The sequence below is a fragment of the Rana temporaria genome, chromosome 10 (assembly GCF_905171775.1).
Source record: "Rana temporaria chromosome 10, aRanTem1.1, whole genome shotgun sequence".
NCBI lineage: Eukaryota > Metazoa > Chordata > Amphibia > Anura > Ranidae > Rana > Rana temporaria.
This window is the reverse complement of record NC_053498.1, coordinates 121,552,583-121,570,334: the sequence shown is the minus strand read 5'-3', so window position 1 is coordinate 121,570,334 and position 17,752 is coordinate 121,552,583. Positions and strand designations below refer to the sequence as shown.

Below are 17,752 nucleotides of genomic sequence, written 5' to 3'. Positions count from 1 at the left end.
TGGTGGTCAGTGGGAAGAATTCCCCTTACATTTGTGGTCAGTGGGAAGAATGCTCCTTATATTAGGGATAAGTGGGAATAACGCACTTTACATTGGTGGTCAGTGGGAAGAATGTTCCTTACATTAGGGGTCAGTGGGAATAACGCTTTTTATATTGGTGATCAGTGGGAAGAATGCTCATTAGGTTGGGGGTCAATGAGAAGAATGCTTCTTACATTAGCTACCCCAGTGGGAAGATCGGTGGTCAGTGGGAAGAATGCTCCCCTTGCAGACAACTAAAAAGCTAATTGGAGCTGGCTCTGACAAAAGACTTTGGCCCCAGAACTACGGAGCTGAGAGGTCAATCAGTACAAGGAATCCCTATGAGCCTCTGGAGGAACCCTGGTTGATTATGACTATTTTAGAGTAACTCAGATTTACATGAAATAATCCTTTTCCCTGAAATCTGAATACAATCTAATATTTCTGAGCCTATCGGCGTGTAGAACTTGCTCACATTTCAGTCTATTTCCATCTCAAGGACTGCAGATTGACTTCCTGCGAGGAATATTCGCTCTGGGAGAGGCAGCCTGTGCGTTCAATGGAAGGAAACCGTCTTGGAGGAAGTCACGGCGCTTGAGATAAGAATTATTTAAGCACCAGACTCATTTCCAAGGCGGTTCCTGTTTTGTTCTCAAGACAAACATGTCTTTCCTAATAATAAAAGATTTCCTGTGTTTTTCTCACATGAATGGGCAACTTATACAGGGAAAGAATCATTTTAAGTTTAAAAAAAAATAAAAATAAACCAAAGAAAATTCATAAAATAACTGAAATGTTCTTCCCATGATCATATATATTGAGACACGGTGATGTAGAAACGGTTCGGAGCAGTCGATTTCTCAGTGGTTAGCAGTGTTGCTTTCAGTGTTGGAGTCTCACCCAGTCTGTGCTCACTGCTTCATAAAATCCCAAAACATGCCGGTAGGTTAATGCAGTTCCACTTTAAGTCCATTTAACCCAATCAGTAAAATATCATAGAAGTTTTATCATTTTTAAAGCAACTTTGAAATTCATCTTTAATATTGCAGCTTTCAACTAAATCATCCCTGGTCATCCTCCCATGAAGGTCCTTCTTCAGACACCTCTTGTTTTTGGGAAGTCTCTGTCCCAGTGCCCCAAGCATGCTCTTGCATCGTCGCACTGGCTTCTAATTACAAGTGGCCTTGCCAACTCACTGTTATTGTCATCAGGAAACCCACCCTGAGAAATACCATGCAGCCATCATGTAGACAGGAAGGGCCAGATTCTCGTAGACTGGCGTATCTTAGCGGCGGCGTAACGTATCCGATTTACATTACGCTGCCACAAGTTTTTCAGGCAAGTGCTTTATTCACAAAGCACTTGCCTGTAAAGTTGTGGCGGCGTAGCGTAAATCACGTGGCGTTATTCAAATTTGGCGGGTAGGGGGCGTGTATCATTTAAATGAAGCGCGTCCCCGCGCCGGACGAACTGCGCATGCGCCGTCCGTAAAATATCCCAGGGTGCATTGCTCCAAATGACGTCGCAAGGATGTCATTGGTTTCGATGTGAACGTAAATGACGTCCAGCCCCATTCACGGACGACTTACGCAAACGACGTAACTTTTTAAATTTTGGCGCAGGAACGACAGCCATACTTAACATCGGCTGCGCCTCATAGAGCAGGGGCAACTTTACGCCGGGAAAAGCCTAACGTAAACGTCGTAACTTTACTGCGTCGGCCGCGCGTACGTTCGGGAATTCGCGTATCTAGTTAATTTGCATACTCGACGGGGAATCCGACGGAAGCACCACCTAGCGGTCAAAAAAAAATTGCAGTTAAGATCCGACGGCATAAGAGACTTACGCCTGTTGGATCTAATGGATATCTATGCGTAACTAATTCAAAGAATCAGTTACACATAGATACGACGGGTCAGATTAGGACTTACGACGGCGTACATGGCGCTGCGCCGTCGTAAGTCCTTTGAGAATCTGGGCCGAAGTTTCTGCATAGGGGCGGCTGAAAATTGGCATCATTGAGATGTAAAAGGTAAGAACAAGGGGCCAGATTCACGAACAATTACGGCGGCGTAACGTATCCCCTTTACGTTACTCCGCCGCAAGTTTTCATCGTAAGTGCTTGTTTCACAAAGCACTTGCGTGTAAACTTGCGGCGGCGTAGCGTAAAGCCGTCCGGCGCAAGCCCGCTTAATTCAAATGAGGCGCGTTTCCGCGCCGAACGTTCTGCGCATGCTCCATTAGGAAACTTCCCGCCGTGCTTTGCGCAAAAAATTACGGCGCCCCGACGTGTTTTTTGAACGCCGACGTGCGTTACGTCCTTTCGTATTCCCGGACGTCTTACGCAAAAAAAAAAAATTGAAATTCGACGCGGGAACGACGGCCATACTTTAACATGGCTGGTCTAAATCGAAGCCATGAAATAGCAGGCGTAAGTTTGCGACGGGAAAAAACGACTAGCGACGACGTAAGTGAATAGTTTAGATTATCACAGACCAATGCATTACTGTGTGTTGTGTTCTGCATTGCCAAAAATAGTGCAAATACATTATTTTGGATGTTTTTTTTTTTTACCTTAAAGTGGATGTAAACCTGAAATGTTTTTTTTTTTTATGTCACAATGTACAGTATAAGATTTCCTATCATCTGTGCCCAGTCTTGCCACACAGAGTTAATCCAGCTCGGCAGAGGCGGCTCTTTAAATAGGCAAATTAGGCGGTCACCTAAGGCCTCTCAGGGGCCTCTCAGCCGCCTAACTTACCCAATGCATTACCCCAGTTTTGAGGGACAGGGGACCTTACTGCTGCTGTGCTCAGGCAGCATTAAGAGCCCTGACTAATTTTTCTCATTTACTGATGTGTGCTGATGAGGCTGCGCTGATGGGCACTGATGAGGTGGCACTAATGAGCATTGATGAGGCTGCACTGATGAGCACTGATAGGTGACACTGATGAGGAGGCACTGATTAGCACCCTGCTTCTCAACTCGCTGGCTGCATGGGAGAAGAGGTAAGAAGTCAGCACCCCCCGCTTCTCACTTTAATGTAAGATATAATTTCTGACAGCAGAACACCCCCTCCCCCCCCCGCAGCAGCGGAGCCACCAGCGTCCCTAACGTCCAGTAAATATCGGTGACACCACCCCTTGTGATGTCAATGACCCAGCATGCCCTCAGTCAATGACGTCACAAGGGGGCGGGTTCACCAGGTGACATCACTTGGTGGCCCCTGCCCCTTAGTTATTAAAGTGCAGGATCTGGGGGGCCGCCTTGTTAAAGGGGTCTTTTAGATTCTGATAAGCCCCCTGCCCACAGACCCCCACAACCACTGGCCTGGGTTGTGGGGAGGAGGCTCTTGTCCTTGAATTATTTTCCCATCATGGGCGTGAGTGGGGCCCCATGTCAGGGTTTGCCTAAGGCCTCACAAAGCCTAGAGCCGCCTCTGCAGCTCGGAGCAATCCTCTTTTATTGTTCAGTGAAATAAAACAGACTTACAGAGAAAAACCTTAGTCTGTTCTGCCCCCTTGCTGTGAGTGACAGGTTATTTACATATCTCATGCACTAGCCTGGAGACAGGCATTTTTTAATTCCCACCCCCACTCATTTTCTGAAGTCATGTGGTTACTTTTCTGGATTTTTACTGGATGTTGGTGATCATAGCAGAATTTAGTGTAAGGAATACACAGGAAAAAATGCATGTTGACAAGGGGAGTGTAGAGGAGGGCGGGAAGTCTACTGACATCACGACTCCACCCACAGAGCTCCAGACAACAGATCCACCCACAGAATCTTCAGTTTTTTCAGTTCTTATAACAGATAGGGGGAGACATTTGACAGGTAAGGATACATGGAGGAGGCGTCTATATCCTTATAGATCAGCACTATGGCAGTAGTTTAGAAAGGATGAGAGTGGCTTTACATCCACTTTAAAGCATTATCTGCATTAAGATAAAAAAAAATCTGCATGCAATCCCCTTTTATACTCACCTGAGTTATCAATCCAATCCTGTGCACGAGAGCAGCAGCTCTCTCCCTCCTTATAGGCTCAGAGACAGCAGCGGGAGCGATTGGGTCCCACTGCTGTCAATCACAGCCAATGAGGAGGGAGCAGGGGTGGGGCCAAGCCACACTGTGTATCAATGGACACACAGAGCCGGCTCAGGAGTGAGCCCGCATGAGTGCCCCTATAGCAAGCGGCGTAGAGGGAGTAGGATCGGGGCTTCTCTGTGCAAAACCATCACACAGAGCAGGTAAGTATGACATGTTTATGCCCTTTACCATGTGATTAGCTGTGTCCAATGTGTACTTTTTTCCTTTTTTTTTTTTATAATGTCACCCATAGGAAACCAGCCCTTACATTGCCATCGCTGCAGTGTTGCCAACCTACCAGATTGAAATTTACTGACATGACACCCAAAATTTACTGGCACAGCCAATTTTTTACCGCCATTTCCAAAAGTTGCCAAATTACAGTTGTAAGTGCAAATGTCAGTATTTCGGCTACAAATAAATACAATACGCATTTAGCAATGTGATTTGAGGTAAAAAGCATATTTCTTATTTGATTCTCAATATAGTACCGTATTTATCGGCGTATACCACGCACTATTTTGCCCTGAAAATCAGGGCAAAATCGTGGGTGCGCTGTATACGCCAATACCCGCTTTCCCGCCACGAGTTTGAATACTGCGCCGGCATATACCGAGCGCAGTACACTCGTGTATCTTCAGGCAGTCTCGGCGCCTCTCGCGCTGACGTCCTGAGCGTACAGGACGTCAGCGCGAGAGTTGCCGAGTCTGCCCGACGATACACGAGTGTACTGCGCTCGGTATATGTCGGCGCAGTATTCAAACTCGGCGCTGGAAACGAGCGGGGAGGACGCGAGGACGCCGCAGAAGGACGCCGGACCCGACGAAGAGGACACCCGAAGCCGCAGACGGACGCGGGACCCGACGATGCCGGCGATGGACGCCGCACAAGACACCAAAACTGTAAGTACAAAAAAAAACTTTTTTTCCACAGGATTCGGGCAACTTTAGGGGTGCGCGGTATACGCGGGAGCGCGTTATACCGTGATAAATACGGTAAGTGGCTCAGGGACTTGCTCCTGTCCCACAGACCTGCACACCAGGCTCTGCCCGCTCCGCTTGGCTCCCTTGCCCCATGACATCATACGGCACCGTCTCCACCAGACCCGCCCCCCCCCCCCCGCCGGTACCACCCAAACACACTGTAGCAGGCACTTGGATGGTCCCGGCTGTCTCCGGACACGTGCTGCGCATGCCTAGTTCCGACCCAAGCGTCGCAGCCATTTTTTTTACTGGCAACCTTTTTCTCTTACTGGCAGGAGAAAAGTGACGTTTTTTTTACTGGCTGTCAGTAAAAATACTGACGGTTGGCAACACGGCATCGCTGGAGTGCACATAGACAGGGTATGGCTGCAAAGAGGTTGCAGTAGATGTAACAAAGGGCAAATCCTTATGATTCACGGCACACAGAACAAATGAAATGTATGTAGGGTTTATATCTACCGTATTTATCGGGGTATTTCGCGCTCCGGCGTATAGCGCGCACCCCTAAAGTGGACCCGCATTCCTGTAAAAAAAAACATTTTAGTAGTTTTGGTGTCTTGCGCGGCGTCCATCGGCGGCCTCGTCGGGTCCGGCGTCCGTCTGCGGCTTCGGTGGTGTCCTCCTAGTCGGGTCCGGCGTCCTTCTGCGGTGTCCTCCTCGCTTCCCGCGCTGAGTTTGAACTACTGCGCCGGCATATACCGAGTGCAGTACACTCGTGTATAGTCGGGCAGGCGCGGCTCCTCTCGCGGTCACGTCCTGTACGTCCAGGACGTGACTGCGAGAGGAGCCGAGCCTCCCAGATTATACACGAGTGTACTGCGCTCGGTATATGCCGGCGCAGTAGTTCAAACTCGGCACGGGTATCGGCGTATATCGCGCACCCACGATTTTGCCCTGAATTTCAGGGCAAAAAAGTGCGCGGTATACGCCGATAAATACGGTATCTACTTTATTGCTTATTGCTTGTATAGCGTAGAATCACCCTAAGGTATCGAAACGCTTCCAGACCTTAACAATTCACAACAAGACTGAGTGTTACAGGCATAAATTAACATAATAACAATATAAAATATGTACCACAGTTAAAATCAACTAATAAAACAACAATATAACACCATAAAACCAACCAATAGACACACATTTCAATACATGACTACAACAGACATAAAAAGAAAAATCTAAAAACCATTTCAACTCAACCACACTACTGTTTTTTCTTTCTGCTATCATTTGCAAAATAAGTAATGCAATCATTTAAAGGCTGGATGCAAAGCCTAGAGCACAAATAGTAGATTTCTACAGATCTCTGCTATGAGAGATGGGGGGAGGTGGGAGTCCCAGAGTCATTGTGAGAGCTGCAATGCATGAGACACTCTGTGCCTTATGCCTCCTCAGTGGTCCTCTTGTTGCAGATAGGCTGGAGATGAGCTCAGGATCAAGGCTGGGGTTAACTGGAGTGGGCGTCACCCAGCATATAAATGGCATTTTGCATATGAGGCACAGGAAGCTTGAAGGATCTCAGCAGTGTCTGAGTGGGATTTGCTTCTTCCTCTGCGCTGCAGGCTCCACATTCAGCACCTGCTCCCTGTCCCCCCTGCACTGCCCTCTTCATCCTCCAGGTGGAGCCAGCACTCCCCTCTCAGTGCAGGTAAGGCTCCAAGCCCCATAGACTTGGCCAGACTCTGGTCTGAGTTGAGCCATTGAGTTCACAGCAGTGCTGGGTGTGACCTGCAGAGCTGACACTGTGTGCTGCTGGATCTATACCCTGAAGCTGCTCAGCCAGTGCAGTGTGCATGCTGCAGGTGTCCCCTTACCCCTCCACCCACTGGCCCACTTTGGATTACATTACAGCAGCTGTACAGAAAGAAGAATTACTCCAGAGGAGCTGACAGCGCAGCCTGGGAATCCAGCATGAGGAGTACAGTGACAGCAGGGGGACGCTGGCTGGTGGCGCTGGGCACTCTTCTCCTTCTGGGTGAGTACCAATCATACCGTAATATAATCTAGATCACTAAGGAGGATTAGACTGGGAATGAAAGGTCAACGTTGGACCAAAACTGATACAATAATTTTTTTTTATTTTATTAAAGTTACGTGATCGAGAGCGAAACGGACAATATGACCGTCCTTAAATGTTACATTATCGCTCTAAGGGCACCAATTTATTGTAAAGTGCTGCGTAAACTGTTGGCGCTATATAAATCCTGTATGATAATTTACCGATTTCAGATACAGAAGAAAATAAACTCATATATGATGGAACTACTTGTTTACTTATGTAAGATTTCAAAAAGATACATTTGATTTGCATAGGATGCAATCTGTTTCATTGTATCTATTCTAGGAGTGATCTCTGTTTTTACTGGTCGGAGAAACACGTTACAATCGAACCCAGTCCTTCTCAAACCTTTTACCCCAGAGGAACCCTTGAAATCATTTTTGTATCTTAGGGAACCCCTGACAAGATTAGTCCATTGAAGATCTCTAGGAAAAAGCCCCTTATATTGGCGGTCAGTGGGAGGAATGCCCCCCCCCCCCAGGGGTCCCCAAACTTTCTAAACAAAGGGCCAGTTTACTGTCCTTCAGACTTTAAGGGGTCGGATGTTGGTTTCAGTGGGAGGAATAGTTCCCTGTTTTAGGTGTCAGTGGGAGCTAAAGTACCTAATCCCTGTTAGTGGGAGGAATAGTGCCCCATCGGTGGTGTCAGTGGAAAGAAAAAGTACCCCATCATTGGTGTCAGTAGGAAGACTAGTGTGCCCTCTTTGGTGTTAGTAGGAAGAATAGTACCCCGTCATTGCTGTCATTGGGAAGAATAGTACCCCGTCATGTGTCAGTAGGAAGAATAGTGCACCCTCTTTGGTGTCAGTAGGAAGAATAGTACCCCATCATTGGTGTCAGTAGGAAGAATAGTGCTCCATCATTGGTGTTAGTAGGAAGAATAGTACCCCATCATTGCTGTCAGTAGGAAGAATAGTACCCCATCATGTGTCAGTAGGAAGACTAGTGCACCCTCTTTGGTGTCAGTAGGAAGAATAGTACCCCATCATTGCTGTCAGTAGGAAGAATAGTACCCCATCATGTGTCAGTAGGAAGACTAGTGCACCCTCTTTGGTGTCAGTAGGAAGAATAGTACCCCATCATTGGTGTCAGTAGGAAGAATAGTACCCCGTCATTGCTGTCAGTAGAAAGAATAGTACCCCGTCATTGCTGTCAGTAGGAAGAATAGTACCCCGTCATTGCTGTCAGTAGGAAGAATAGTACCCCGTCATTTGTGTCAGTAGGAAGAATAGTACCCCATCATTTGTGTCAGTAGGAAGAATAGTACCCCATCATTTGTGTCAGTAGGAAGAATAGTACCCCGTCATTTGTGTCAGTAGGAAGAATAGTACCCCGTCATTTGTGTCAGTAGGAAGAATAGTACCCTGTCATTTGTGTCAGTAGGAAGAATAGTACCCCGTCATTTGTGTCAGTAGGAAGAATAGTACCCCATCATTTGTGTCAGTAGGAAGAACAGTGCCCCGTCATTGCTGTCAGTAGGAAGAATAGTACCCCATCATTGCTGTCAGTAGGAAGAATAGTACCCCGTCATTGCTGTCAGTAGGAAGAATAGTACCCCGTCATTGGTGTCAGTAGGAAGAATAGTACCCCATCATTGGTGTCAGTAGGAAGAATAGTACCCTGTCATTTGTGTCAGCAGGAAGAATATTACCCCGTCATTGGTGTCAGTAGGAAGAATAGTACCCCGTCATTGGTGTCAGTAGGAAGAATAGTACCCTGTCATTGGTGTCAGTAGGAAGAATATTACCCCGTCATTGGTGTCAGTAGGAAGAATATTACCCCGTCATTGGTGTCAGTAGGAAGAATAGTACCCCGTCATTGGTGTCAGTAGGAAGAATAGTACCCCATCATTGGTGTCAGTAGGAAGAATAGTACCCCATCATTGCTGTCAGTAGGAAGAATAGTACCCTGTCACTGGTGTCAGTAGGAAGAATAGTACCCCATCATTGCTGTCAGTAGGAAGAATAGTACCCCATCATTTGTGTCAGTAGGAAGAATAGTACCCCATTATTGGTGTCAGTAGGAAGAATAGTGCCCCGTCATTTCTGTCATTAGGAAGAATAGTACCCCATCATTTGTGTCAGTAGGAAGAATAGTACCCCATCATTGCTGTCAGTAGGAAGAAAAGTACTCCATCATTGCCATCAGTAGGAAGAATAGTACCCCATCATTTGTGTCAGTAGGAAGAATAGTACCCCATCATTGGTGTCAGTAGGAAGAATAGTACCCCATCAGTCCTATTATCACCATTCAATGTTCAGATCCTGGAAAGAGAAAATACATTATTAGAAGGGCGCTCTCATTCCTCTTGTACCAAATTGTATTGTACCTGTATAGTCTGCCTTCGTTTTGTAAAGTGCTGAGCAAACTGTTGGCACTATATAAATCCTGTATAATAATAATAATTATTATTATCAGTAGAACCTATGTATTCCAATGCCTTGCACTGCCGTTTTTGGTGAAAAGGCACATTGACCCGTATTTGACCATTCAAGCCAAATAAACGAAGTCCCTAAAGTGATTGTAAAGGATCACAACTCATTCAGTTTAAATAGAAGTGAAAGGCAAAATATTTGTGTATAGATATAAAAACACTATAAATACCTTTTTTCCCTTTTTCAGAAGTAATCACATTCCCTTTGTTCTCAGTTGCATAAGAGCTGGGGAAAGAGAAACTACAGCAAACTGAGCTTCCCAGTGAATGGCTGTGCAAAGGGGGGGGGGGGGGGTATCCTGTCATGAAGGTCATTTTTAAAGCACTTCCTGTTATAGGGTGACAACACTTTGTCCCTGCCTTCCAGCATGCTGCTTCTGATGGAGATTGTAAGTGATTGTTTCACCACACATGACACAGGCATGGCCCACTGTTGTCACCCACCCTGAGAATCGCCATTGCTGGAGTGCATGTAGAAGGCAAGTGACTGCAGGAGATCAGCAGCTCTGAGATATAAGAAAGGATAAAAAAAAAAAAGCTTACTAGTTCTATAAACACTCAGCAGGTGACTCTAAAGCTGTTAGAAACAAACTTAAATCCAACTTTAGAGTCTTAGTTATGATCATTATAAGCAGCTAGGGAGGTAAATGAGGGTTTGTTTTAAAGCCCAACTCCGGGCAAAAAAAAAAAAAGTTTTCCTCATGCAGTGGGGCTGTGCCCGCTCTGCACGGGTCAACTGCTCCTTTTAGTCTAGGGGATTGGAGAAAGCTTCTACTCACCTGATCCTCCGCTCCACCTGCAAATGACACTCCCCCACGATCCAGGAGTGGACTGTTCCAGACATGCTCATGATCAGAGCGGGTCTACGGACGTGATGATGTCAGGAACAGTCTATTGCACAAGACTGCTAGACCACAGGGGCAGGAGCCATAGGGACCAGTCTTGTGGGGGGGTTATAGGAGATGGGAGGGTTAGATGCGGAGGATGTGTTATAGGAGATGGGGATGTAGGTAAAGAGTAGGGGTTATAAGAGATGGGGTATCAGGAGCAGGGCCGTCATCAGGAATTATGGGGCCCCTTACACAGCTTCAGGCATGGGCCCCCTGGGGCAGAGAACTGGGGGGGGGGGGGTGCTGCTGCGGGAGAGGGGGCCCTTTACAAAAAAAGAAGAAAGAAAAATATATATAAAAAAAAGGGGGGTAGCAATCCGGGGCCTTGGGGACCTCTGGGCCCTTTAATAAAAAATAAATAAAAACAAATATATAAAAAATACAAATAAACATTTATATAAAAAAAAAGGGGGAGTTTCCATCCAGGGCCCTTTAATAAAAAAATATATATATATAAAAGGAAAAAAAAATGATATAAAAAAAAATATTTTTTATAAAAAAAAGGGGGGTTGCCATCTGGGGCCCTTTAATAATAACAATTATATATATATATATATATATATATATATATATATATATATATATATATATATATATATATATATATATGTGTATATAAATATATATGTAAAAAATAAAAGAAATAAAAAAATAAAAAATGTTCATATAAATTTTTTTTTTTTCATAAAAAAAAGGGGGGTTATCATCCGGGGCCCTGGGGATCTCTGGGGACCTCCGGACCCCTAAAAAAAAAAAATTGGTCCTTTAATAAAAAATAAAATAAAAATATATTAAAAGATTTAAAAAAATAATAAAAAAAGGGGGGGGTTGCCATCTGGGGCCCTGTGGGCCTCCGGGCCCCTGGGGACCTCCGGACCCCTTTTTTAAAGGGGGTTGCCATCCGGGCCCTTTACAGGTGTACTGCCTGTACCCCCCTGATGGCGGCCCTGATCAGGAGTAGAAGAGGGGTTATAGGAGATGAGAGGGTTAGATGCGGAGGAAAGGCCATTGGAGCTGTAGGGAGGTCAGGTATGGAGGAGGATTTCTAGGAGCTAGGAGGGAAGCTAAGGGTGTGTTAGGGGGTGTTGGGGGGTCATAGTAGTTGTGGAAAGGAAGTTTAGGTACAGAGGTCCTCCTCTCAGGACGGTACGTAGGATTGGATATTTTTGGATTGTGACTCCTTGTTTTCCAGTTTGATCTCATAGTTTGTGTTTGTAATTTTATAAAATGCAGCCCCATGAATATCACCTTAGCATAGAAACGCAACACTATCCACAGACTATAGATAAGCTCAGTTATTATGCCATTATAATTACACAATCAATCCACTTTATTTCTAATTATGCTAATTAATTATCAACCATGTTTCTGGTTCCACAAGACGGGCACTTGGAATTTTCTGGAGCGTTCTATTCACCGGTAATAAATCGGACGTTACTGCCTTGTTATGCAAACATAAATTTGGTTAATGTGTTTTTTATTGTGAGGAATGGAGCAGTTTGTACGCAGGTTTTACCTCTATAACCTTTCTGAACTGTTTGTCTATGGGCCAGAGAGGTGAACAGCGCATGTGGATGTACAGCGGCGTCAATGAACAAGGCATCGCTTTTCTCTCTACATGAGGTGTATATCAGTCTTCAATCTGTAAATCGCTTTACTGCCAAAGTGCACCAGAAGAGGAACAAGCTAAAAGTGAACCGATTGCATGTAATCTGATTCTGCTCCTGATGATACTATTGGTTGCAGTTGTTTTTACTCCCTTCTCTTCATAGACTGGCGTACGCTTCTGCACAGATTTTTGTAGAGGTGCTCTCTGTTTTATCTGCTTTTGGGGCTCCTCTCCCACACATGCAACCCTCAACACTCCTCCACTGCACATACTGCCCACCAATACATCCTCCCTACTCCACCCTTGTACATACTGCCCACCAATGCACCCTTCCTACTCCACCCTTGTACATACTGCCCACCAATACACCCTTCCTACTCCACCCTTGTACATACTGCCCATCAATACACCCTCCCTACTCCACCCTTGTGCATACTGCCCACCAATACACCCTCCCCACTCCACCCTTGTACATACTGCCCACCAATACACCCTCCCCACTCCACCCTTGTACATACTGCCCACCAATACACCCTCCCCACTCCACCCTTGTACATACTGCCCACCAATACACCCTCCCCACTCCACCCTTGTACATACTGCCCACCAATACACCCTCCCCACTCCACCCTTGTACATACTGCCCACCAATACACCCTCCCCACTCCACCCTTGTACATACTGCCCACCAATACACCCTTCCTACTCCATCCTTGTACATACTGCCCACCAATACACCCTTCCTACTCCACCCTTGTACATACTGCCCACCAATACACCCTCCCCACTCCACCCTTTTACATACTGTCCACTATCATACTCTTCACACTCCTTTCTTGCACATACTGTCCCACCATACCCTCTACACTCCATCTCTGTAAATACTGCCCACTGTTGTACCCTCCACACTCCTCTTCTACATCTACTGCCCTCCATTTTACCCTCTCCACTGCTCTCCTACACAAACTTCCTACAGTCGTACCCTCTGCACTCCTATCCTGCATGGGCTGCCCAGTGTTGTACCATACACACTCATCTCCTGTGTATACAGCCCCCTGTCATACCCTCCACACTTCTCTCCTACACATGCTGCCCACCATCATTCATACCCTCTCCACTGTTATACCTTCCACAAGCTCCTGCACATACTGACAACCATTATACCTTCTACACTCCTCTCCTGCACGTACTACCTACTGTCATACCCTCCACACTCCTCTTCTACATATTGTACCCTCCACACTCCTCTCCTACACAAACTTCCCACAGTCATATTCTCTGCACTCCTCTTTTGCATATATTGCCCACTATTATACCTTCGGCTATTTTCTACACATACGGCCCACCATCATACCCTTCACGCTCCTCTCCTTTTCATACTGCCCACCATCATAACCTTCACGCTCCTCTCCTATACATACTGCCCACCATCATACCCCTCACACTCCTCGTCTACACATACTCCCCACTACTATACCTTCTGCACTCTTCTGCCACAGTCATACCCTCTGCACTCTTCTTTTGCACACACTGCCCGCTATTATACTTTCCACTATCTTCTACACATATTGCCCACCGTCATAGTTACATAGTAGTGGCGTTTGAAATAAGACACAAGTCCATCAAGTCCAACCTATGTGTGTGATTATATGTCAGTATTACCTTGTATATCCCTTTATGTTGTGGTTGTTCAGGTGCTTGCCCTTCACACACCTCCTATACATACTGTCCACTAATAAACCTTTCACACTTCTCTCCTACACATACTATACCTTACCATCATACCCTTCGCACTCTTTTCCTATACATACTGCCCACCATCATACCCTTCACACTTCTTCCCTATACATACTGCCCACCTTCATACCCTTCACACTCCTTCCCTATACATACTGCCCACCATCATACCCTTCACACTCCTTTCCTATACATACTGCCCACCATCATACCCTTTGCACTCCTTTCCTATACATACTGCCCACCATCATACCCTTCACACTCCTTTCCTATACATACTGCCCACCATCATACCCTTCACACTCCTTCCCCGTAGATACTGCCCACCATCATACCCTTCACACTCCTTTCCTATACATACTGCCCACCATCATACCCTTCACACTCCTTTCCTATACATACTGCCCACCATCATACCCTTCACACTCCTTCCCCATAGATACCGCCCACCGTCATACCCTTCACACGCCTTTCCCATACATACTGCCCACCATGATACCCTTCACACTCCTTCCCTATACATACTGACCACCATCATACCCTTCACACTCCTTTCCTATACATACTGACCACCATCATTCCCTTCACACTCCTTTCCTATACATACTGACCACCATCATACTCTTCACACGCCTCTCCTACACATACTGCCCACCATCATACCCTTCACACGCCTCTCCTACACATGCTGACCACTATTAAACCTTCCGCACTCCTCTCCTACACATACTGCCCATTGTCATTCCCTTTCCATTCCTCTCCTACACATTTTGGCTGCTAGGAAAACTTTTTCAGCATGGTTAGTGATATCTCTAATCTGTTCAGCACATGTTTGCTGGTTATGTTTATGGTTCAGCTAAATTTTGCGATGAAGAAGGTCATTATGGGAAAGTGCGTTGTGTGATGTCACAGTATATGTCAGTGTTACCATGTACCGCTCTGTGGAATGTTGTTGTAGGTTTATTTTGGGTCTTTGTTGACTCAAGGACATGCTTGTTATTTATGAGGATGCTATTCTCATCTTTCTTTCAGGCTCCGACAATGTAACGTTTTCTGGGTTTCATTTTTCGATTTGTAATTTTTGGATAAAGTTTGTAAACCGTTGTGATTCTTGTCCCGTACCTCCACACTACCTGCTTATAGCCACCAATGAGCCAACCATGGCTTAAAGCAGTAAGAAAAACAGTTACTAATATCTGATCTAAGCTTTACCTTAGTAATGTTATTTTAATTGTAATTTGAAATCTTGAAATAATCCCTGGTAGTCCTCCTGTGAAGATCTTTCTTAAAGTGTTACTGAAACCCAGGATCCTTCATTCACTATATCTGGTCTCCCACATTACACAGAATATGGAAATTAAATCGTTTTAGTAAATATAAACTGCTAAATAACTTTTCTTATCAGCCGTATATAGCAGTCTTGTGACATTTATTAGTGTCTGGTTAAAGCTTGTAGGAGGAGTATTCATTCTTCTCTGTCAATAAATTCAAGATTAATCACTGTGGTAGTATTACAGAATGCAGCTGGCATAAATTGTATGGTGACAATAAAAAAGCATAAAAAAATTGGGTGGATGCAGCGCTGCATACACCCATTTTTTATTCATTCTTCTCTGACTGCCCTATGAGGATGCAGGGCCCGACCGTTTGCCTGAGCAGTGCTGATTGGCCCTGTGCTGATCATATGCACTCTCTAGCAATAAAAATTAAGAATGTTCAGCTTGTCCCCTATGTCCTGTTCTATCAGGAGATAGATTGGGGACAGTGGAAGAAGGGGAGAATCAGAGAAGACAGGACCAAACAGCCTTTTTGCACAATGCAGAGGATTTAATGTAATGGCAGTGATCAGCGATTTTTAGCAGGACTGCGACATTGTGGTGGACAAATTGGACACTAACAGACCAGTGACACCAATACAGTAATCGGTGCTAAAAAAAATGCACTGACACTGTATAAATGACACTGGCAGGGAAACGGTTAACGTCAGGGGCCATTAAAAGGTTAAATGGTTCTTTCTAACTGTGTGGGGGATGCTGACACAAGACAAAGAGAGAGATCTGTGTTCCTGATTAGAAGGAGTCACAGATCTCTCTCTTCCTCTGTGACAGAATGATGGTCTGCCTTGTTTACAAAGGCAGATCGCCGTTCTGTCATTCCCCCAATGATCGTGGGTGGCTGGTGGCCACTGGGCTCGCTGATTGTGTCCAATCACAGCCGGAGTGTGTCGCCGACGGCACTAGCACGCGCCTCAGACAATGTATAGGTGCATTGTGACGCGCAGCTGGGCCACCCCGCCGCAGTATATGTGCGGTGGGCGGTCCGGAAGTACTTAACAATGTATATAGTTTGTTGTTGAGGGGAACAATGGAAGGCAAAACAGAAGAAGATTAATCTACTATTTAGCAGTGTGACACCCTTAGAGATTTGGTGTCTGTGAGGCTCTTCTCTTGTGTTAGGATGACTGACAGCAGCTCGGGGAAGCGTTGCACACAGCAGGGAAGCTTGGCGCTTTTCTTTTAATCCCCAGCATCCCTGTAACATCTAATATCTGTCTGATGGAGTCTGAGCTGGAAAACAGGCAGTCATTGCAGTGGAGAGGGACTGGAACCCTTGTCAGTTTTTATTGCTGTCTGTGTCCCTGTTAGGGAGATCCACCCTCCTGTTTACCATTGTCATTGAAACTGAAAGAACATTTAACATTTTGGGTTGTCACCAGAAAAGTAACAGAGGAGAAATCTTATCATAGGGACACTAGTTCTGGTGACACCCCGGGATTACCTTACTTTGGAGAGATTTCCTCTCACTTCCTGTTTGACTATGAGACAGGAAGTGAAGGAAATTCTCCCTAACGGGACACAGAGATAACCCTCCCTTTAAAAGCTTTGGGCCAGATCCTCAAAGGAGTTACACTGGCGTATCTATTGTATCTATTGGCTGGCGTATCTATTGTCCCCCACTCGCAGCTCTCTCCTCCGTTTGTGGCTCTCTCCCAGACATCTGTGCTCGGTGGTGCAGGCTGTGCTCTCTCTCCTACTCATCCTTTCTTCTAGTGCAGCTCCTGTGTGACTGTGAACAGCGCCACCTACTTGTTAATACAGGAGCACTGCACTGGAAGGAAGGAGAACACAGCCCACACCGCCTCCCAGCTCTCTCTTTGATCCTCCCAGCGCTGGTCTGACAGGAGTAGTGAATCTGTTGTCATTACTTCTGTCAGCCTTGTAACTGAAGGAAGGCGCCCCCATCCCTATAATAAACCAGCCGTCCCTTCTGCCCACACCTTGTCCCAGCCCTGCGACCAGTTTGCATGGAAGCTGATTATCCATTTGTTTTTTGTTTGTAGAAGGCAACTTGAAAACACAGGGGGATCATACAGACTCCATGCAGATAGGGGGCTTAGAAGAATATCAATCCAGGATTCTGGTACTGTAAAACATGAGTAATCCCTTATGCTGCGTACACACGATCGGAATTTCCAACAACAAATGTTCGATGTGAGCTTTTGGTCGGATTTTCCGACCGTGTGTAGGCTCCATCGGACATTTGCTGTCGGAATTTTTGACAACCAAAATTTAAGAGCTGGTTCTCAATTTTTTCCGATCATCTGTATGCAATTTCGATACACAAAAATCGTACGCATGCTCGGAACCAATTTGACGCATGCTTGGAATCATTGAACTTAATTTTTCTCGGCTCGTCGTAGTGTTGTACGTCTCCGCGTTCTTGACGTTCGGAATTCCCGACAACATTTGTGTGACCGTGTGTATGCAACACAAGTTTGAGCGAACAATCCGTCTGAAAAAGATCCATGGTTTTGTTGTCGGAATGTCCGATCGTGTGTACGCGGCATTAGTCTGTATTTTACAACATCAGCTGTCCGACTTCACCCAACATGTCGGATCTCCTGGCCCCAGTTCTATGGCAGGCCTGGGTAATG

General features: G+C 45.8%; 1 protein-coding gene across 1 annotated transcript in view; it reads left to right on the top strand.

Annotated features, from left to right (window-relative positions):
• Positions 1-6,608: 6,608 nt before the first annotated feature.
• ESAM (endothelial cell adhesion molecule) overlaps positions 6,609-17,752 on the top strand; it is an 86,293-nt gene continuing 75,149 nt past the window's right edge. Inside the window, exon 1 of the mRNA XM_040326149.1 lies at positions 6,609-7,065. Coding sequence (XP_040182083.1) covers positions 7,002-7,065 — 64 coding nt within the window. The 5' untranslated portion in view covers positions 6,609-7,001. The remainder of the gene's footprint in view (positions 7,066-17,752) is intronic.